This window comes from Petaurus breviceps, unplaced genomic scaffold, assembly GCF_028583685.1.
Source record: "Petaurus breviceps papuanus isolate PSGF00001 unplaced genomic scaffold, PetGlider_PUasm1.0 174, whole genome shotgun sequence".
Lineage (NCBI taxonomy): Eukaryota > Metazoa > Chordata > Mammalia > Diprotodontia > Petauridae > Petaurus > Petaurus breviceps.
The window spans coordinates 15,873,928-15,896,480 of NW_027185761.1; the positions used below are offsets into that span (position 1 = coordinate 15,873,928).

Here is a 22,553-nt window from a genome sequence, read left to right on the forward strand (position 1 = left end):
GCTAGCATGCCTCCCTGCAGGCCTCTCTTCCTCCATCATTCCATGCACGCCTCCCAAGCAGGGTTAGATTTATGTGTGTCAAGATCACAAAAGAGGAGTTTCCTTTTGCAGTGCTCTTCTTCACTGTTTTATGGGTTACAAAATCACCCAAGGGTTGTAGGTCATAAAGCAGAAAGGATGAATTTTCTAGAATTTAGTAAGAATCACTCCCAAAGTCCAAAGTAATGAAATGTTCACCCCCTCTCCACCTTTTTTTTGGGGGGGGGACACCACTCATCTGTTTTCCAGTCCGAAAATGTTCAGCTTTGCTCTGTTTTAGGTATCCAATTACATGACCTAACTATACCCTATCTCCTCTTTCTCTTTCAGTGTTTACAACCCCCAAATACTTGAGAATATAAGAGAACAACACTACAGGTCAGTAAAAGGAAAAGCTAAGCCACTGACTGGCAGGCAACCCTACCCCTAGGTAACTGCGTTTGATAGAGAGAAGCCCGCATGTGGTTGGTGGCTCTGGACTTTCCTTTGGTCCAACTGTTGCTACAGAGACAATGTGGCACTTGAGAATCAAAGTCCATAGTCAGACTTTCCCAGGGTGAGAAGAGGTAAAGTAAACATGGAAGTCTTTGAGTGGAGAATGGCTGATATTTGTCAAGAACACAGGGGGAGGGTTCAGGTTGGACAACACAGACTCTGAGGTCCCTTCCAGCTGAGATTCTGATCTCTGAAGAAGCACAGCACAGTGGGAAGAGGGGCAGATCAGGAGTTAGAAGTCCTGGGTTCCAGTCCCAGCTCTGTTACTAAACTTGAGATGGGATGTCATACAAATCACTGTCACCCCCTGGACCTCAATTTCCTTACCTGTAAAATGAGTGCGCTGGCTAAGGATTTAGGGTTAGAAAGGACTTTCTCAGGTTTCCATAGGTACATAAACTAGCCTAGATGTGGTACCCACAGTTTCCTAGTTCCTTTCAGCCTCAATGCTCCCCATGTCTATCTTCTCCCAAAAGGACATTCTTTAAAAACATCTAACTCCCCTTCAGCAAGATGGCTGACCTCCTGCATAGTACACCAAGGATACACGACCTCGAAGAAGGTGCATATTGAAGATGCACCCTCTTTCCATCTGTCATGCTTGAGGAGGAGGAGGAAGACATGTTGATCCCCAGCTATGAGGTCATCAACAAGGAGAGGATGAAAACATGCCTGCTGCATCCTCTTGCAGACAATAAGAAAAGGGTTATGGGAACAGATACTAGGGCAAGCTTGCCAACTAAAAGGAGATCTTGTGATGTTTTCACAACATATGCCACTGTTACATACACAGTTCTATACTATTATAGACAAGCCACACAACCAAAAGCTGGCTTTTTTAGTACTGTGAAATAATGGAGTAAGTTTATAAAGATGAAGCTTAGGTACTAAAAGATCTTATAGTAACTTCACAATGAACAAAGAGTGAGTTATATTCTCCAAGCTCAAAATGCTTTATCATACTCTTCCTCTCAAATGGCTAGTTTCTGGAATATCAGTGGTAATTCTCAGTTATCCAGAATATTCAATTGATCAGAACACCTGTTCCCTGACTATATTGGAAAAATGACTATTGGAAGTAAGAAAACCCAGGTTCCAGTCCCAGCTCCATTACTTATCAGCCACAGGACTTCAGCTGAATTTCTTTATCCTTAAAGTAGAGATAATCACCCTGGACATCACAGGCTTATTGTGAGACTTACTAAGAGAAGTGCTTTCCCCAAACTTTTATAACTATGAAGTGCTAGCCAACAACAAAGCATTATAATGTCAATAAGCATAAACTAAACTGTCTATTAAGTGGCAGATAGGATTTGAACCAACAGAAAAAAAAATGATTCATGACTATAAAACCATGAATTTAAAAAATTTATTTAAAAGGCAATGCCCTTAATTGAGTAAAAACATATAAGTCTTTATAGGCCTTAATTTTCTCATCTAAAAATGATCATTATCTACAATCTTCTTATCCTAATAATCTAATAATAATAATGATAATAATAATAATGATATTGTTAATAGCTTAACTGTGCTGTAAGGCTTGTAAAGTGCTTAATGTACACTATGTAGAAAAGCAGATCATTATGTTAGCTCACTATTAACTATTTCAGAACTCTATGAAACAGTCACTGTTACTAATACTACGACAGAGAAGGGAAAACTGAGGCTTATAAAAGGTAAGTGATTTACTTGGGGTCACATGGCTAGTAAGAATCTCAACTGAGATCTGAATCCAGGCCTTCCTAATTACATCCACTACACCAGAGGTAGAAAACATGTGGTTGGCAATATTCCTGAATGTGATCTAACCAGACTGAAATGTAATTGGGAAATATTTAACAAATAAAAATACATTAGAACATAGATAATGTTAATATGTAGTTTTCTAAGTCAATATGTAGCCTGCAGGTATCCTTATATACAGTTTAGTGGACCCTGTTTCTTTTGGAGTTGGATACCACTAAGCTATACCACAGGGACTCTCATTCTATAGCTTCATTAAAAATACAAATCGGGGAGGAATCTACTTATTGAATTACAGTGAGCTAACATAATAAAGTTAATACAATTTCATTCACTGAGCTTTAGAAAAAACATCTTTTAATTATTTTCTTTAAAACCTAGTAAGATTTCTTTGTACTTAGGCAGGTGCAATTTTCAGATGTATAGACAGTGATGCTTTTATGAATGAGCCTTAACATAAATCCATGGTTGTGTTTATATGGGTATCTATATATTCACGCTCCCAAAGTCAGAGCTGGTCTTTCTATTGCAAGGTAATGGACAATGACAGGTTTGGTATTTATATCACTAGTTACTAGCATCCATCTGACCAAAAAGAAAGAAAACTGATTAAGATGTGAGCAGTGCCTTTCTGCCATACGCAGCTGGCCCAGATCCTGTGGCTGGTTCCTGTGGTCCCTGTATTTTCTAGGGTGCTGCCCTTGGCCTTGTTGGCTGTCTAACCCTGGCCTCAGAAAGCACCATCCTGGTTCTCTTTTTCTTTGCTTTGCTGCTACTGTTCTCCCACACAGTGTAAAGTTATGCTGCAAAGTATCCTAAGGATTCTTTTTTGTTTTTCCCCCAATTCCCTCTCAATTCACTGTGATAGAAGGGCTAAAGCTTTCTGGCCCTCATGGAGCTCTGATTTTCTTGCTAGTAAGCTTCTATCCGACTTCCATCTAGATTGAGGGAAACACTTAAGAGAAACTCAAAGACCTGTATACTGGAGAGAAACCCACAGTGCTGCTCATCCTAGCTTAACCCACTCTGTTGTCATATGTCCAAGTCCACAGCCTTAAAAAGGTTTCAGGTATTTTTAGAAACTCAAATGTTACTGACTTAAATAATGACAAACTTGTCACCTTGTTAAACTGTGCTGTAAAACCAAGGTCACAAGAAACCTAGATGAGCAGGACATCTCCTTCCAATGTTAAAACTGAGCCTCCCACTAGCAATGACTTCATGAGTCCCTGGGGGCCTGCTCTGCTATATACCACCCCAGGGAAAGTGGATCACCTAGGGAATAAATCCATTATCTGGCTTCTGTTTTCAATCAAGAAAGCAATGTACAATTCTTGCTTTTGACCATAGTCAAAGTAGTGATGGACTAGCTTCCAGGGTCAATAAATCTTAATATCTGGGTAACAAAGGCCAACCTGTGCTTGAAGGTGACTGTCTAGTGTAACCATGGTGCCAATGTAATGGAGGTTTCATGACCCACTGCAGTCAGTGAGACTTTTAGTCAGTGAGACTTTATGTTGCTGCATTTAATCTGTTGAGGAGGGGAACATAAAGGGAAATGGTGCCCTTCTGGCTGCTCTTCTGTGCATGCTGCATTAGCCAATATCTACCAAGAGGAGAGAAGAGAAGACTTAAATGTAAAGTGTCCCTCTGGGCTGGGTTTGTCCAGCAGCTGAACGGGAGGGACAAGAGGAATGGACAGAACAAAGAGAAATAGCATGCATCTACAACTTAAAAACATAACAAGAGAAAAGGGAGGGGTAATGCACAGAGATCTTGTCGCTTAATGTGGCCTTCCCAGGGTGTGCTGGACACGACACCACAGAATATATGCCCACCTCATGCTTCCTGCCCTCTGCAAGACAACATTTTATGACAGCATGGACATTCATAAACTACAGATTAGGCAGAATATATGAATAACACAAAATCCCTTGGTAGCCAAACATAATATTGTAAGTGATTTTATTACAACCTGAACATAAGACCATTATGTGAAAACCAATGATGTGCAGACAGCAGACACAGAATCATGACATTTTAAGGCTAGAAGAGACCTTAGAGACCTCTAGGTCACCCCTTGGCTTTCTTTCTTTCTCTTTAAAAATATTTATTTTTAGTTTTCAACATTTACTTTTATGAGATTTTGAGTTCTAAGTTTATCCCCCTCCCTCCCTCCCCCCTTCCCCAAGACAGCAGATGTGAAATACAGTCTATAACTTAGGAAGCTATACAAAATTTCATATAAATTAAAGGAAGGTTCCAATTCTTTTGGTTATTAAAGAAAGTTGGCATGACCCACTCGACGTGGGACAGATATAGCACTGTGCTTGAGAAGGCATGAGATTTCTGCCCTTGGAATTTCCTTTGTCTATGAGAGTAAGCAGCATGTGCGGCTTGGGGAGTGAATTAGTTCAAGTTTTAGTTACTTATTATTGGAGAAATATAGTCATGACATTAGTGTTTCCTGGCTGAAGGCTATCACACAATCACATTCTTCAGCTTTCCTGTTGGACCACTCAATAGTACCAATTCTGCAAAAAAGCGCCTCATCTCTTGGACATGTGCATGCAGTTCTAGAGCAGAAACATCATCTTATGGTCATTCCTTATGACTTTTGGGTGATTTTAGTGATTTTTAAAAAATACTTTTAAAAAGTCTGGGTTTGATGAATAAGCCATCCTTAAAAAGAAAATTTCCATATAAAAAGTAAAATAGAAAAAGATGACATGAAGATGCAAATTTCCATCATGTACAGCTTGCTTTTTAAGATGTGGGTGTGTACATATGTGTGTATGCATGTGCACACACACACGCACACGCACACACTTTTACTATTCAACATTTCAAAGCTGTCCTGCATGACTGTTTTCTTTTCAATACTTCAATGATCCTTTTTTCCTTCTTTTTGTTTCATTAGCTTTATCCTCTTCACCCCTGGCCCCATGTCACAAAACAAAAAGAAAAACACAATCTTTGTCATAAAGAAGTATTAGTCATCAAAACAAATCCATGTATCTGCCATGTCCAAAAGCATCTGTCTGACTCTGGGTCAGCACCATGCTTCCTCATCAGTCTCCTGCAGTTGTGATTAGTAACTAACTCTTTCAAAGTTGCTTGTCTTTACAACTGTTAGTGTATATATTGTCCTCACTCTGCTCACAACACTTTGTATCAGTTCACTGAGGTCTGTCCAAATTTCTCTGACATTGTCCCTTTTGTCATTTCTTATGGGGTAATAATTTCCATTATATTCATATACCAGGCTAGGTACCATTTTTTTCTAGAAAGTCTTCTCATATTCTGCCAAGTGATGGGCATTCCCTTTATTTTATGGTAGTACCTATGCACAAAATAAATTGTTGTGCTATAAATATATATATATATATATATATATATATATATATATATATATATATATGCATGTGTGTATGTGTGTTTGTCTGTCTTGTCCCTATTTCTTAGATTTCTATGGGGTACAAGTCTAGTAGTGGTGTCACTGGTCACTGAGTATGCACAGTTTGGTATCTTTCTGGGTATCATTCTAAATTGTTTTCCAGAATGGATGGTCAACTCACAGCTCTACCAACACCATAACAGTCTGCCTGTCTTCCTGCAGACCCTCTATTAAATGTTCCTTTTTTGGTCATCTTTGTCAATCTAACAGGGGAGAGGCTTAGAATTGTTTTAATTTCTATCTCATAAACTATTAGTGATTTGAAACATTTTTTTTAAAATGGCTATTGCTTGCTTAGATTTCTTCCTTTGAGAAATGTTTGATCATATTGTTTTTTTAAACAGTTATTTATAGGGCTGTCATTCTTAAATATCTGAGTCAGTTTTTCATATACTGGGGAAATCGGATCTTTACTAGAGAAATTTGTTGTAAATGTTTTTTCCTGGTTAGCTATTTCCCTTCTCATTTTAACTGTATTTTGTTTGTACAAAATCTTTTCAACTTTAGGTATTTAAAATTGTCCATTTTATCTTCTATGATCTGCTCTATCCCTCGAACTCTTCTTCTATGTTGTAAAAGGCATTTTCTCCTTTTCTCCTCTGATTTGTTTATGATGTCACCTTTTATAGCTAGGTCATTTATTAATTTAGAACTTTTTTATGGTATATGGTGTGAGATTTTGGTCAAAACCTAATTTCTATCAGACTGCTTTCCAGTTTTCCCAGGAGATTTTGTTGAACAGTGAGCTCTTATCCTAGTAAGATCTTTGGGTTTCTGAAAACTATGTTCCTGTGTTTGTCTATCTGATCATTTCTTGAGTGAAAAGAGATCCCCAGAAGATCTAAAACATCTTGCAGGGTACTCACTGCGTCCTGGATTATGGCTACACAAATTAAGAGAAAAGAACTGACCACATTGGAACCAACTGTTTAATTCAATTCAACAATGTGCCTTTAGCATAGCACAGGGAAAACTGAGGTGGGGCAGTACCAACAACTGGGACAGGGCGGGGGTGAGATGGGGAGGGAGTAGGGAAAAGAGGTGGGAGATGGCACCTGAGCAGAGACTTGAAGGAAGGCACGATTTCTGAGACACAGAAATGACACGCATTTCCAGAGGACAGCTTCATGTGAATACATAGAGACAGTGGAATAAAGAGTTTGGAGAAACAGCTAAGCATTCAGTTTGGCTGGAATCTGAAATAGCATAAAAGTATGGGTGGGAGGCAGCCTTTGAAGGGCTTTAAATGTAAGGCCAAGGAATTTATATTTTGCCTTGTAGGCAACGAGGAGCCATAGAAGGTTTTTAAGTAGAAAAGTAACATGAGGCAGAAGTCTTAGGAAGATCATCTTGGCAGCCGTGTAAATAAGAGACTGAAATGGGAATGGAGGCAAGAAGAAAAACCAGAAGATTCTTACAAGAGGCTTAGTGAGAAGCAATTAGGGTGGTAGCTGTGCGAGTAAAGAGAAGAGAACGAATGCAAGAGATATGGAAGCAGAATCAACAGGACTTGGCAATGCTGATGGAAGATGAATGATGTGGGGTGTAAATCAATCAAAAAACAAAACCCAAAACAAATAATTTATTAAGTACCTACTAGATTTAAGACACTGTGTCAGTTACTAGGAAAACAGAGATGAAAAACAACATAATTCCTCTCTTCAAAGAGCTTATAGACTACTAGAATGGATATGATATATAAATAATATATAAATAAATATAAAAATAAATAATACAAATAAGTACAACATAAGGTAGGCTGAGATTTGGGGAAAGAAGAAATGTAGACTAAGTGCTAGAGGAAAACTAGAAGAGAGATCACTTTCGGGTGGAAGAATATGAGAAGACTTTCTAGAAAAAATGGTACCTACTTCCAGCAGGAAGACTGTTTTGGCAACTGTATAATGGATGGATTGGCAAATGGAGAAATCAGAAAAAGGTAGACTAATCAGGAAGCCATTACATCAGTCTAAATTAGAAGTGGTGAGGACCTAAACTAAGGTGGTGAAGGGGGTAAAGGGATGAATGTGAAAGACACTGTAGAAGTAGAATTAACAGGACTAAAGTACTGACTAGATTGCATCCGTTCTAAGGTCTATAATGAGATGGACTTAACTCTGCGTTTTGACGGAGCTAGAGTTAGAACCGTGGAAACAAGAAAGTCCTCAAACCAAATGACATCTCTGTTTAAATCCTAAAGCAGAAGCTTAGATTCAAAATTCATAGAATTCATATTTATAATATTTCATAATTGATAATTATGAAAGTTGTAATGTTAAATTTACAATATTTTATAATATATTTATAATTTATATATATTTATAATATATTGTAATATATATTTATAATATATAATTTATATATCATATAATATATATCATGATGGACTATTTTTATTTACCTCAGAAGGCTGTTGCATTGATCAATATAGAGACAAACATAAAATAACTTATGAATATAGATTGCTGTGGAAATATATATTATATAAATAATTTATAATTCATAATTATAATTATAATATTTCTGGCCTAGAATGAGAGTTAGAGACCATCTACTCAACCCCTTCATTCCACAGATGAAGAAACTAAGGTATGGTGAGGCTAAGTTAACCATTACACGGTCATGTAGCCAGCTACTGGCACATAGAGAACTAAAGCTTAGTATTTTTCTTCTGGCATACAGTTCTGCCTTCCCAGCACAAGAATAAAAATGCTTTGGGGCTTGAAGGTGTTACCATCAAGAAGAAGGACAAGCAAGTTGACTCCAGTGACACTCATGGTCTCTCCCTGAACTCTACTGTTGACAAGATCAGGATCTTGAGTTCTTCTGGATGAGCTACCCTGCAGCAACAGTGAACCAGGCATTCCCCAAACCACAGCACGACTTTCGACCACGCTGTGGCACTAAGTAGTATGTGCCTGAGGGCTGGATATGGGAATGAAGAGAACAAGCATGCCCATTCACTGGGCACTGATACTGGGCATATGCAGAAAGAGAAGGGAAAAGGAAAGAGACCATATATTCCTAGAGTTCAAGAGCAGGTCTAAGGGACTCTACCCATTTAATAATTCCAACTGTCTTATGATTTCATTTATCCTACCTTGTCTAGATCAATCTTTAGTTTATCATGGTTACTCAGGTAAAATTGCAGAATCCTTTTCAAATGTTCATATCTAGGTAGTTTAGATATATAAAGTACTAAAGATAATGTTACACATGGAAGAATCCTTTGAGATAATCTAGCCCAACCCTCTTACTTTGTAGATAAGAAAATTGAGGCTCATAAGAGACTTGCACAAGGCCATATGACCAACTGCTGAAAGTGTATGGACCATACAGATCAAGTCTCCTAAAGTTTTATTGTAGTATGTTGCCTCCACACAAGAAAGCCTAGAGAGTCCAGGGCATTACATATTAGGACTCACCCTCCTGTAAGTCAGAGGGTTGTCTCAAGTAGGCAATACACACACACACACACACACACACACACACACAAACACAATCAGAACTCTTTCTATTCTTATTCTTCATTAACTTAGTGTAATCTCAGTACTTAGCTTCTTTAACTTTTTGGTTAATTTCTTGGGATCCTAAGGTTTTTAAGGGTTACCTGGTCCTAAAAGTTCAAAGGACTTAGCTAAGGGTCCTATGCCTAAGGAGAGCCAGCTTCTAAGAAATGAACTCCAAAAGTTACAGTAGTTGAAGCAGTCAGAAGGGCATATCCTAGGCAACCCCGTTCAACAATTGATAACTGTAGGAAGTTATCAGAACCACCTAAGAATCTACAAATGATACTGTATAACGCTTCTCCTTAGCCTTGGCTTTGTGGCTCCGCTCTAATTGAGAAGTCAAAGCTTGTCACTGTAACTCACTCTAAATGAGGATGGCATGGTAGTACCCATGCAAAAAATTGACATGTCATATTAGACTTGGCTTATTTGGAACTTCTGAGAAATGAGGGGAGAAATGAGAACTTTTTTTAAAAACAGAAATATATTAAGAGTGAACAGAGCACCCAAGTAAAAACAAACAGAAATATATGATTCCTTGTCTTATCTTGATCTCAAATTGCAGTATGAAATTTAAAGTCATTATGCTACACCCTAGGGCTGACTCAATTTTAGGAGTAACTTCAACAACTGGACCCATCAATCAGATGCAAAGTAAAAAGGTGATGAGCTGAGGCTGACCAAAAAGAGGGCATTATTTTAAAATATATCTCCCTCTAATTCCATAATGAATGACATATAACTATCAGGTATCATGATGGATTATTTTTATTTACCTCAGAAGGCTGTTGCATTGATCAATATGGAGACAAACATATAAAATAACTTATGAATATAGATTGCTGTGGAAAAACATAAAAAGAAGTTCCATAAGTACTACTAGCTTATTTGATCTTGACAACAGACTCAAGGGAGGTAGAGACTGTCAGGAGGAAAGGCAGGGATACAAAGTGTTTTCCTTACAACTACCCAAGGGCCATAGTTTAAATATTATTACTGCCATTTTACAGATGAAGACACTGAGTTTCTTGGAGGTAAAATGCCTTGAAGGTGTCACCTAGCCAGGAAATGATGGAGTGGGGATGTGGACCTTGGTTTCTCAGCTTCTCGTTCAAGTGTTCTTTCCACTATCTGTACCACACGGATCTTGGATCTGTAAGGAGTGCTTTTCCCTGGGGTGGCTAGGTGGCGCAGTGAGTAAAGCACCAGCCCTGGAGTCGGGAGGACCAAAGTTTGGTTCTGGCCTGAGACACTTAACACCCACACAAAAATACTAGCTGTGTAACCTTGGGCAAGTTACTTAACCCCAATTGCCCTCCAAAAGGCAAAAAAAAATAAAAAAATTAAAAAAAAAAAGAGTGCTTTTCCCCACATCATGACTCCTCTCAGGATTGGTGGCACCTGGAAAGGTAGAGATTTGGGAAAAGGACAGGAAGGCAAACCTTCCCCCACCAAAATTTCTGAGCCCCACAGGTTCTGAAATTAGAATGCAGAAGAAACTATCTACTTTGTCTCTCTAAGGCCAACCCTGTTGTTCCTCCCTAGGAAAGGTGTTCATTCACTCCTTAATTCACTTGGAGCCAGATTCCACTGTTTTTCTCAGTCTAGTAGCCTTTTTGAGACTGTCTAGTAAACATAAGCTATCACGAGTGACAGACCCACCAAGGGACCTACCCACTCCAAAGATCTCATTTCATTGCCCACTTGGCTTTTAAATAACACAAAACCAAATCTGAGGCTGTTAGACTAAAGCAGCTTTTAACTTGTAGACGGTCATTTTTTTCCTCCCCTGGTATCAGATGTCTTTAGTTTATTGAAGATTCCTTAACAATTAAGGCACTTCAAAAACGTTAAGAGTAATTCTTTATAGAAGGGATCTACAGGAAAAGGCAGGCTGAAGATGTGGGGGGTAGAGAAGACGGAGGGATAGAAGATGATGGGTGGGACAGAGGAATCTAACCAGTTATATTTAATTAAAAAAAAAAAAAACCACAAACAGGATGCAGACACATTAAAAAAGCAACACTGACCTAACAATGGAATGTGAACTGTAGTTGACTCAAATGGCGTCATTACCATTTCCCTCCCCTCCCTCTGCAGCCCAGCCATCCTTAAACAGACAGAGCTGTTTAACCAGTGCTCATTTCTAAATCACCCTTCGATTTTCTAACTGCAACGCTCAGACCAGAGGAGATGGTTCTGCTTTGTCTATTGCTGCAGTCTGTTCTGTGGTAAAGCGCTGAGTTTGCCATAGGTTAGAGAAGAAAGAAAACAAGTTAGAGTCTTGATCTGGACCCATTTATGTCTCCTAACAAACACTGGTTGCAAAGGGAGAATACCTGAACAGAGCCCAGAAAGCCACCCAGGAGTCTCCACTTTCTATTTGGGAATGCCCATCTGTTTATACAAGTGAGGAAGGGTGAGAAGCATATTTCCTAGATGATGGCAAAACTTCCCTTGGCTAAAGACATGTACAAGGGCTGTCCTCTGGCAGGAAACCTGGATTTTCCCATTTAATATGTGACTATGCCTGCAAATACCATTTTCCTGTTATAAGATCTTGATTACAGGTTGATTTGCTTCTTCTCCCCAATAGCTTGTTAAATTACTGAACACTTCTCTCTAAATTTCTCCATCCCTCTCCGTCAGGATTAACAAGACCAGATGCTGTTTTTGGACACCATGAGTCATTTAGCCTGTCAATCTATCTACACCATAGGACTGCAAGAGTGGCATCTAAGACCTTTATCAGTTGCTTCCGAATTTCCTCAAGATGTTCAGTCTTGTTCCACAGTCATAGTAATAATAACAGTTCTCATTTACATAGTGCTTTAAGGTCTGAAGTATCACCTACTTTGACATTCATAATTCTTTGATGATACTGGGGCTACTAGCACAATTTTACAGATAAGAAAGCTAAGGCTGAGCAATTTGCCCAGTACATGCAACTAGTAAGTGTGTGAGATGGCATTTGAATTCAAGTCTTTCAAGCACCAAGTCTAGTATTTTATCCATTCATATGGATCCCAACTCAGCATTTCTGAAACTGCCATCTCTCAGACCAGGGAATACACAAGTACCTCCTAACACATGTCATCACTTAGACCCATAGTCATGCATAAAGAGGCCTCCAGTAGTGGGATCCCACAGATCCTTGTCTGAATATCCCCTTGAGAAGAACAACACTTACCAGGAATCCGGATCTTGAACTTTCCACTCTGGCCAAAGCCGCTTTCAATGACTCCATTTTCCCCCGATGACAGGTGGACCTTTAGCCCCACAAAGATCTGGATGTTGGTCTCCTTCTTAAACAAGGACCGACCAATCACACCATAATCGTCAATCACCTATGTAAAAAGACAAAGCCACAATGCTAAAGTTTAAGACTGAAAAACCACCTCTGGAACCATCCCCCATTAGTAGCAGGACCAGCCCTAGGCCCTGGGTCTCCAGATGCCCTGTCTAGAGTTTTTCCACTAGTATTACACACTTGAAAAGACCTGATTGTAGCAGCTGGTCCTCCCTCCATTAAGACTCATCAAAACCTCTCTTACGCTTTGGGAGACAGACAAGTGCTATAGACAACAGTCTTCATCATCTGGTGAGAGCCTCTGAAGGGAATGAGACTGGTCATGGCTTGTCACCAGTCATACCTGAAGCCTCTGTGGCCTGGCAGGGCCTTGCAGAGCCTGTGCTTACCTAGCATGGTCTTCCAGGGTCAACTCTATGCCAGGATAAAAAACGGGTTTGAATGGAAGTCAGTTACACAAAGTGGTCTCATTGCATGGGAGAGTCGGTCTTGAATCCAGGAAGACCTGAGTTCAAGTCTTACCTCTGATAAATACTACCTGTGTGACCTTAGGCAAATCATTTTTTTCAGTGCTCTGGAAGTTCTCTAAGACTAGAAGTTGCAGAGAAGCTGCTAATCTGTACTATCGAGGGAATTTCCTCACAAGGGAGTGTCCTGTATCAATGAAGTCACAAATCCAGACTCTCCCCTACAAACACAAAATATCAAGCCCTGGTTGAAGATATGGGGATCTCTTTGGCAACAGAGTTTGCTGAATGAATAATTTTTTTTAAGCTAAAAGATGAAAGGCTGAACAAGTTGTGGTATATGATTGTGCCATAAGATACTGTGCTATAAGAAATGATGAGCTTGATGATCTTAGAAAAACATAGAAAGACTTTCACAAATAATAAAGAGTGAAATGAGCAGAACCAAGAGAACATTGTATATAGTAATAGTGATAGCTTTAAGAACTTTAAGTGAATAAGTCATTTTGACTATTATAAATACCTAAATTAACTACAAAGGCCTTATGAAGGAAAAAGCTATCTATAGCCAAAGAAAGAAATGATAAATAAAAATAGGTATAGAATAATGTTACATTTATATACATATTTGTGTCTGGGCTGGGGTGGAGGGGAGAGGGAAGAAAAAAGGGAAAAAAAGGAGAAAATTTACATGATAACTTTAAAAAGATCAACAAGTTGTAGATAATAGATTTGCAGTCTCATGTGCAACCATTTTTAAAAAATTATACTATGTAATGGAAATGCTTGTTTTATCCCAGAAATTAAAAGTAAAAAAAAAAGGGGGGGGATGGACATGAGACCACTTCAAAAGAAAAAAATAATCAAACACACACATATGGTACATAGGAAGTGCTTAATAATGGTTGCTGACACACATAGAAGGGCAGAGTTTATAAATTATATCTGTGTGTATGCATATATATGCGTCTATGCCTACACACACCAGGATTCCAGCGTGCACTGTGTTCATTTCTGACCATGACTTTTACTGTTTACTTATTGTGAACTAGCACTTTTGGGGGGGTGGGTATTTTTTTTCCTTTTTAAAAATCACCTTCATAATTTACAAGTAGACAATACTACATTGTGGCAGCTATCCCACATCTATTGTCTGAAGGACTAATGGGAACATTTTCAGACTCATGGGTCCCACTGAAAACCAAACCCAGCACACCTGGAATGAACCCCCCACAGAGATCCATCTAACACCCATAAGGAGGCCAAACTTTTTTCATTATTATTTCAAATCTACAAAGGTCAAAAATCGGAAGCTTGTTTTTACCCTGTCCATTTCTCAGTAATTTAAATGAATTACTATCTCCTCCTCCCACTCTCTATTAGCACCAGAAAAGCCTACAAAAAATGCTGACAGAAGCATCTTCTCTCATCCCAATTCCCCCAAAGGAAAGAAATGAGCTAGTAAGTGCAGTAGGCAAATGTGCAGTCTCCTCTGGCTACAGGCGGGATTGGAAGGTGGGCAACCCCCACTCTCCTCTGCTACATGGGGAGGGGGGGAACAACCCAATTAGTATAAATTACATCCTGATGTAAATGTGAGAAGGGACCTTGCTATTTAAAGAAACCCTCTCAAGAATCCTTTCATAAAGAATTATTTTGTTAATAGACAACCACTCGCCAATTTATTTATTTTCTAAGTTTATATGTATGTGGTTTTGAAAAAGCAGGATAGAAGAAAATGATGAAGCACAGATACTATGCCAAATTGTTACAAAGGGTTTTTCTTTTGTTGTTTTTTCCCCAATAGTAACAGAAGTGAGGAGAGAAAAAAAAGTAATTTTAAAAATGCTCCATCCCCATAATTTCAAACTCTACCCATTTTCCAAAACTCAGTTCATAAAGACACAGGATTTTTACCCAGAAAGGGCTTTCAAGGTGATCTAGTGTCCAACTTCTTCACTTTACTTTGGGGAAAAATGAAGCCGAGAGGGAAAGGGCCTGGGCCCAAGTCACACAGCAGACCTATCTACTGCCATACCAGGAAGGGCACCCTGGGACCATGGCCTCCAAATCCCGTACCATTAGTGCTGCCCAGTGGCTTCTGTTCCTTTCAGAAACAACAAAAACAACAAAATGCTATGAACCCCCAGGTTAACTTAATACACTACTCACATTGTGCTTTTGGATTTATTCATTAAGTGCTTACAAGAAACAGAATGAGAATTTTGGACACAAACAGTTCATGACAGTTTTGAATTGCTGCAGAAACAAACCTATAATGCACATGCTTGTTGTCACAAAGAAGAAAAAACGTATGTATGTATATGTATGCATGAATGTATGTATGTATGCATGTAATTTGTAACACTGTTAGTTATTTACTCCTTAAGGTGCCATTAAAGAATTTTTAGCTAGAAACCCCTGAACCATTATGGTGAATCCTCAAAGGTTTGAGGCCTAGAATGGAAACCACTGCCAACATTACCAGGAAACAACAGAGAAAAGATAGGTTTGGCTTCATACACACATACGTATATGTATGTTCTCATTACCTCGATACCTCTTCCTCTATGAATTCCTAGCATCTTGCCTATCACTGTCTCTGAACAGAGGTACTTTTAAATGTTTGTTAACTGATGTAACGCTCATCTGGAATTTAATTATATACTTCCATGTGGTAGGGTTTATATTGTTGTTTTATCCTATTACATAGTTCTTGTATTGCTTTCCCCCCACAATGTCCTTTCCTCAATTAGCATGTAGATTTTTTTAAGGGCAAGTCACTCTGCTCAACAACAGGTGCCTACTCTGCATGCCAGGCCTCTCACTATACTTGCAGAGATACAGAGTGAAGCAGCCTCTACCCACAAGTGACTTACGACCTCTCAAGGAAACAACATGGACGCCAAGGAGTAAATAAAAACGTAAAATGTAAACACACTTTAAGGAGAGCAGCTGCTAGAAGGAGCAGGAAAGGTTCTGTTGAGGTTGCAGCCCCGGGCTGAGCTTTGAAAGAAACCTGGGATCCTAAGAGATAGAAGGGAAAAGGCAGGACAAGAGCCCAGGCCAAGAAGTGAAGACAAGGGGAATAATAAGGAAGCCATTAGGGCCAAGTAACAGAAGTCTGGAAAAGAAAGCTCTCCAAGGACCACGAAGGGCTTCCAATGCCAGAGGAGAGTTGTCTTGGATTTGAGAGACAAATGGGAGCCATTATGGTTTATGGAGCAGGAAGGTGACCTGATCAGGCACACATTTTAGGACAATCACTGGTGCAGCTAATGGACTGGAGTAGGAGAAAGCTGAGGCAGAGAGACCAATTAGGAGACTATTACATAGTGCCGAGGATGTCTGAACTCTGGGGGGGATGGGGAGGGTAGGGGTGGCCTCCTGTCCTGTCTAGGAGAAAATAGCAAACATTATGTTTGGCATTTCCAGACTTTTACCGTCTCGCTCCAATCTATTTTCTAGGTGGATTATGCATTTCTCCCCCTCAAAAATGGGTCTACTTGTTGTTGGCTCCCTGTCTGTTATGTGTGGCATCAAGGCCCTTCATGACATGCCTCCTTCTACCACTCCAGTCTTCTTACACCTTCCTCCCCAGAACATCCTCTTCGATCCAGGGACACTGGCCTCCTTGGACACAAGACCCTCCATCTCTTAGCTCAGGGCATTTTCTCTGGCTGTCCCTCTGCCTAGAAACTCCTCCCTCCTCATTTCAGTCTACAGACCTCTCTGGCTTCCTTTAAGTCTTGACTAAAATCCCACCTTCTACTGGGAGACTTCCCCAAACCTATCTTAATTCCAGTGCCTTCCCTCCATCAACTATTGCCTATTTATCCTATCTATAGCTTGCCTTATATATATTTGTTTGCATGTTGTCTCCCCCATTAGACTGTAAACTCCCTGAGGGCAGGGACTGTCTTTTGTCTCTTTTTGTATGCCTAGTGCCTAGCACATTACATGTCACCAAGAAGGCACTTAATAAATGTTTACTGATTGGTTGATTTTTCTCCCTCTTGCAATTACTAGTTCATTTCAAGACTCACCTTCTTTAAGAAATTTTTTCTTGATTTTCCCCAGTTATTAGTATCTACCCAATAAAATTACTTTTCATCTTTTTTTAAATTAAAATTTGGCAAAAATCCACTTTCTCTCCTTTTCACCTCCTTACCCCACCCCCAACTTTGAGGGGAAAAACAAAACACCTGTTATAAACATGCATGGTAAAGCAAAGCAATTTCCCATACTGGCCAGTCCAAAAAAAAATGAAAAAGTCTCAATCTACATGCTGAGTCTATTATCTTTCTATCAGGAGGTGAGTAGCATGTTCACCATGAGTCTTCTGGAATTGTGGCTGATCACTGTGCTGCTCAGAGTTCCTAAATCTTTCAGAGTTAACGATATTATCAGTCTTTATGATATTATCACTGGATAAATTTTTCTCCTGGTTCTGCTCACTTTACTTTGCATCAGTTCATATAAGTCTTCCCAGGTTTTTCTGAAATCATTCCCTTCACCATTTCTTACAGCACAATATCATTCCATCACATTTATATGCCAACTTGTTCAGCCATTCCCCAACTGCTGGGGGAAGCACCCAATCTAGCTTGGATATATCTTATATTTATTTATGTACATGTTTTACCCCTCTACCCACCCTCCCCTATATACTGAAATATAATATGCTCCTTAGGGGCAGGGACTTGTTTTTGCAGCCTTAGTACTGGAGCACGGTGCCTGGTACAGAACAGGTGCTTAATAAACGCTCTCTGAATTGAACTGAACTCTTTGCATCCCCTTCCCTCACCCTTCCCTCTACAGTGTTTTCCACTAAATAGGTGTTCAATAAATAGCTGTGGTTGATTTACAAATGGATTTGCTTCCCATATCATGTAATTAAAGCATGATGCACATGGGGCTTTTTAAACACACTGTTAGAAAAAGTGGGCTGTCTATATGGCCTGTTTGGGCTCTGAAGGCCATTCATTAAACAGCCTGAAATAACTGAAATAACTAAAGAACTAGAGCTGAAATGTGGAGGCTGGTTCATCCAGGGAACCTTCTCCCTAGGGTGACACACTCCCACAGCCCCCTCCTGCCGCTCTATCCTCCACATGGCTGATTCTTCTCAAGCACATGTATGACAATGTAACTCCCCTAGCCAATGAAGTCCTCTGTTTAGCTTTTAAAGTCCTGCACAACCTGGCCTCAACTTATCTTTCCAGATTAAATACACACACACAAATATGCATACAATACATATGTGTGTATGAAGCCAAATCGGTCTCTTCTCTGTCTGTCCCTTAAACACAACACTCTGTCTTCTTCCTCCTTGTGTATAGGCCATTTCCCATACCTGGTATTGCACTCCATTCTCAGCACCTCACATAATTCTCTGGTCCTTTAAGACCAAGTTGAAGCACCACCTTTCACGTGGAGCTTCTCCTGATCCACTCAAGTGCTTGTGACCTGCCCCTGCAAATACTTGGCAATTAACTAGCTTCTATTTCTTTTATATTTATTTAATTTACATTTTTTCCTGTACATCTTTATGCATGTACATGTTGTCTTTTTCAGAGCAGGGACTCTTTGATTTGTATTCTATTTGAATCTCTAGTGCCTTGCACATAGCAAGCACTGAATAAATTGCTGCTCATTGACCGATTCTACCGCCCTAACTTCTCTAGTATTTGTTGCCTTCTCTCTACTCACGTGACCCTCTCCCTAGTTCAGGGCCTCCATCACTGCTTACCTAGATAACTGTGATAACCTCATTTTTCTCCCTCTCAATTGTCTCCCCTCTTCAATCTACACTTTGCAAAGCTGCCAAAGTCATTTTCTTACAGTACAGGTCTGACCATGTCACTCCCTTGCTAACTAAATTCCAGTGGTGGTACAATGAATAGTGTGCTGGGCCCAGTGTCAGGAAGACCTAAGTTCAAATCTGGTCTTAATAGCTATGGGACCCTGGGCAAGTCACTTAACCCTGTTTGCCTCAGTTTGCTCCTCTGTTAAATGGGGATCATAATAGCACCTACCTCCCAGAGTTGTTGTGGGGATCAAATGAGATAATATTTATAAAGCACTTTGCACAGTACCTGGAATACTGTAAGTGCTATATAAATGTTACTTATTCTCATTCTTCTTTTTTTTTTTTTGTTTTTTGGAGGGCAATTGGGGTTAAGTAACTTGCCCAAGGTCACACGGCTAGTTTTTTTGTGTGTATGTGGCAAGTGTCTGGGGCCGGATCCGAACTCAGGTCCTCCTGACTCCGGGGCCAGCACTCTACTCACTGTGCCACCTCGCCGCCCCTCTTATTCTCATTCTTACACTTTCAAGGGTCAGGCACAAACTTTTCTGTTTGCCACTCGACGTTCTTCCCATCCTGGCCCCAGCCCACTTTTCCAGCTTCATCAGACATCAGTCCCCGCCTGCCCTCTAGAGTCCAGCCATGCTGGCCTCCCCTTTCTCACACCTAATATCCAGCTTCCATCTCCAAGGCTTGGGACAGGCTGTCTCCCATCACTGTGACAGAGTTTCACCTTACTGCCACCTCTCAGAAACCCTAGATTCCTTCCCAGTTCGGTCAAGTGCCACTTTACTTGATTCCATTGGCTGCCAGGGCCCTCTCCATAAATAAATTACCTTCAATTTATTTTGTATAAGTTCTTCTATATGCAAAAATATATGTGTACGCGCATATGATCTCTTCCAATAGAATATAAGCTCCTTGAGGGTAAGGCCTATTTCATTTTTGCTTTGTATTCTCAGCATTTAGCACAGGGCCTGGGATATAACTGGTACTTGCTTATTGATTAACTAACTGTTCTCAATTGATCCTTTGGTCACTCCATACTGCCTGATTCTCAGTTTGCTCGGGACTACAGCCTATTATTTCTTAGTTCTGGCCCCTGTTAAAGACCTTAGCTTAAAGAGGCCAAGGCCCCCTCCCCCCCCACTACATCTGGGGTCATCTCCAGTTGTTCTGATCTATATCTGGCCATTAGACCAGGATGGCTCCAGAGCAGGAAATGAGGCTGGTGACTATGCACAGCCCTCCTTCACTTCAATCCAATTCACTTGCATGACATGGCAACACTCCCTGATGTCATGGTCCTCTTTGAGAATGAAGGACAAATGACAACAAAATTCTGGCCCTGCCACTAACATTCTAGCATGGTACACAGTATAACTTCAACTCTATACACATAAGCTGCCATCAGTTAGCTTACCTGGCTAGAACACTACAATAAGGATCCTAAGTATAAGGACTCAAGCCCCACATGCATTATCTTTGCCTGTCCTCTAGCCACCTTGCAAATGTGTACCATTGGTCACTGTACAAGACTGGGTGGGTGGGCAAGTGTCCATTCATCACCAGTACCGGAAAAAACAACTCATGGCAGTGAATGGTAGCATCATTTATGTAATGTCTTTATATAAAACTTGACAGAACATTCTTATTATAATTGCTTAAAATGAGTAAAAAGCTATTTATAACATCGTAACATGGAAACTTCATTAAAATATAATCTTCTATAACACAGGATTTAGTTAAAGGGGATATTTGCAGGGTGGCTTTACCTCAGACTCTATTCATGCATAATTTATAGATCAACATCAACAACCTGTGTTTTTTAATAGTAGAAACTCCCTCTCCCAACACAGGAGGCAACCTATCTTCAACTTTTAGTCTTAGAGAGTGTATGAGGTTCAGCAAAGGAAAGTGACTTGCCCAGGGTTACATAGCTACTAATGTCAGAGGCCAGACTTGAACCCAGATCTTCCTGACTCCAAGTCTTACACTCTATCCATGACACCTCACTGCATAGTATATTACTGGAAATGACACAGATTCATAGAATTCCAGAACTGTAAAGGGACTTTAGAGGTCAGTCTGTTTTACACATATAATAATTCAACAAACATTCTATAAATGCCTCCTGCGTGCAGAACATTTTATTAGATACTGAGGGACGATATTTGTTCTCATGGGTTTACTTATAATTTATACAGATGACTGTCCAGATTTATCTACTCAGTCTTAGGTGCTCTCCTGAGCTCTAGTCCCACATCACCAATTCTATTGTACCTTTCAATCTAGATGGTCTACAGACACTTCAAAATCAACATATCCCAAACAGAACTCAATATATTTCCTCTCAAATCATCCCTCTTCTAAGCTCCTACTCTTCTGTTAAGGGCACAACTGTCCTTCCAGTCTCCCAGTTTTTCAACTCTGATGTTATCTTTGACTTCGAATACTCACCACACATGTACAAATCTTGCCAAATCTTGTTGTTTATATTACTGCAACATTTCTTGTATCTGACCTCTCCTTCACTACACACATAGCAACTACCTTAGTTAAGGTTCTCGCCTTCTCTTTCCTAGTGTTTCTGCCTCAAGTTTCTTGAATATATCTTCCATACAGCTACCAGTGACTTTCCTAAGACACAGATATAACCTCACCCCTAACTTGTTACATTCCTCCAGTGGTTCCCTCTACCTCCCTGGGTTTTTGTATGGACCAAATGACATTATAAGTGTATATGTGTGCCCACGTATACATGTGTTTGTGTGTGATTGTGCACAGAGCTTTGGCAAACCTTAAATCACTATGTAAATTCTAATTACCATCAAAAGGATAAGGTCTGAAAAAATATGATTGCATTATTATTTCAAAGACCATTGGTGACTTCTGAAAGAATAGTTTTGGTAGATGAGAAAAATAGGGATTTCAGGGGGCTCAGAGTAGGTTATCATTCTTGAGAAGAACTGAAGGCTAAGAAGTTTAGAAGTGAAAATGTGATAAAAGGGATCATGTGAATGCTGCTGTGGGATAGAGGAAACCTATGTATGCTTGTGGGGGCCAGTAAAGGTGAAGAGTCTGAATACTCAGGAGAAAGAAGTCCAGATGGAAAAGTCTTCTAGGATCAGAGAGAAGGAAGAAGAGTAAATGATGATGCCAAGAAGTTTGGGGAAATGGAGAAGTTGGGCTGAGAGAACTCCCCTGAGACAGTCTCAGGCTCATATGAGCAGATGATGTGGGGAACAGGATAGTTTATTGATAAAGAATCGTCAAGTAGCTGAGAGCTCAGCTGAGGTTTTGTAAGAATGTACAGTCAATACAAGAAAACATCCTTGACCAATGGTCATCTAGTCTATTGCTGAACTCTTCCAATGGTAGAGAGATGTAACTGGTTCACTCCTCCCCAGCCTATACTCCTGGCTCTCCGGATGTTCCCCCCCATGCCACAGAAACCTCTTCACTTTGAAAGTTCATTCTTTCCCTGAATGTCTCACTGTGAAAGTCCCCTCTGCTCCTGTGGCTTCTCCCTCTAACTTGCTGGTTCCTACCAGAACTTCAGTTCCCCTCCAGACTTTCTCTCCCACGCCCTGCCAAGGGCACTCTCCTCTCTCCCTTTCAGCTTCAGGTATGTGCTGTCTTCCCTCATTAGAAGGTAAACTCTTTAAGAGTAAAGACTATCTTTCTTCTTGTATTTGTATTCTTAGCACTCAAGCTCAGTGAC

General features: G+C 40.0%; 1 protein-coding gene across 1 annotated transcript in view; it reads right to left on the bottom strand.

Moving 5' to 3' along the window:
- Window positions 1–22,553, bottom strand: part of EEFSEC (eukaryotic elongation factor, selenocysteine-tRNA specific) — a 332,250-nt gene that overhangs the window by 61,961 nt on the left and 247,736 nt on the right. Inside the window, exon 6 of the mRNA XM_069083816.1 lies at window positions 12,434–12,590. Coding sequence (XP_068939917.1) covers window positions 12,434–12,590 — 157 coding nt within the window. The remainder of the gene's footprint in view (window positions 1–12,433; window positions 12,591–22,553) is intronic.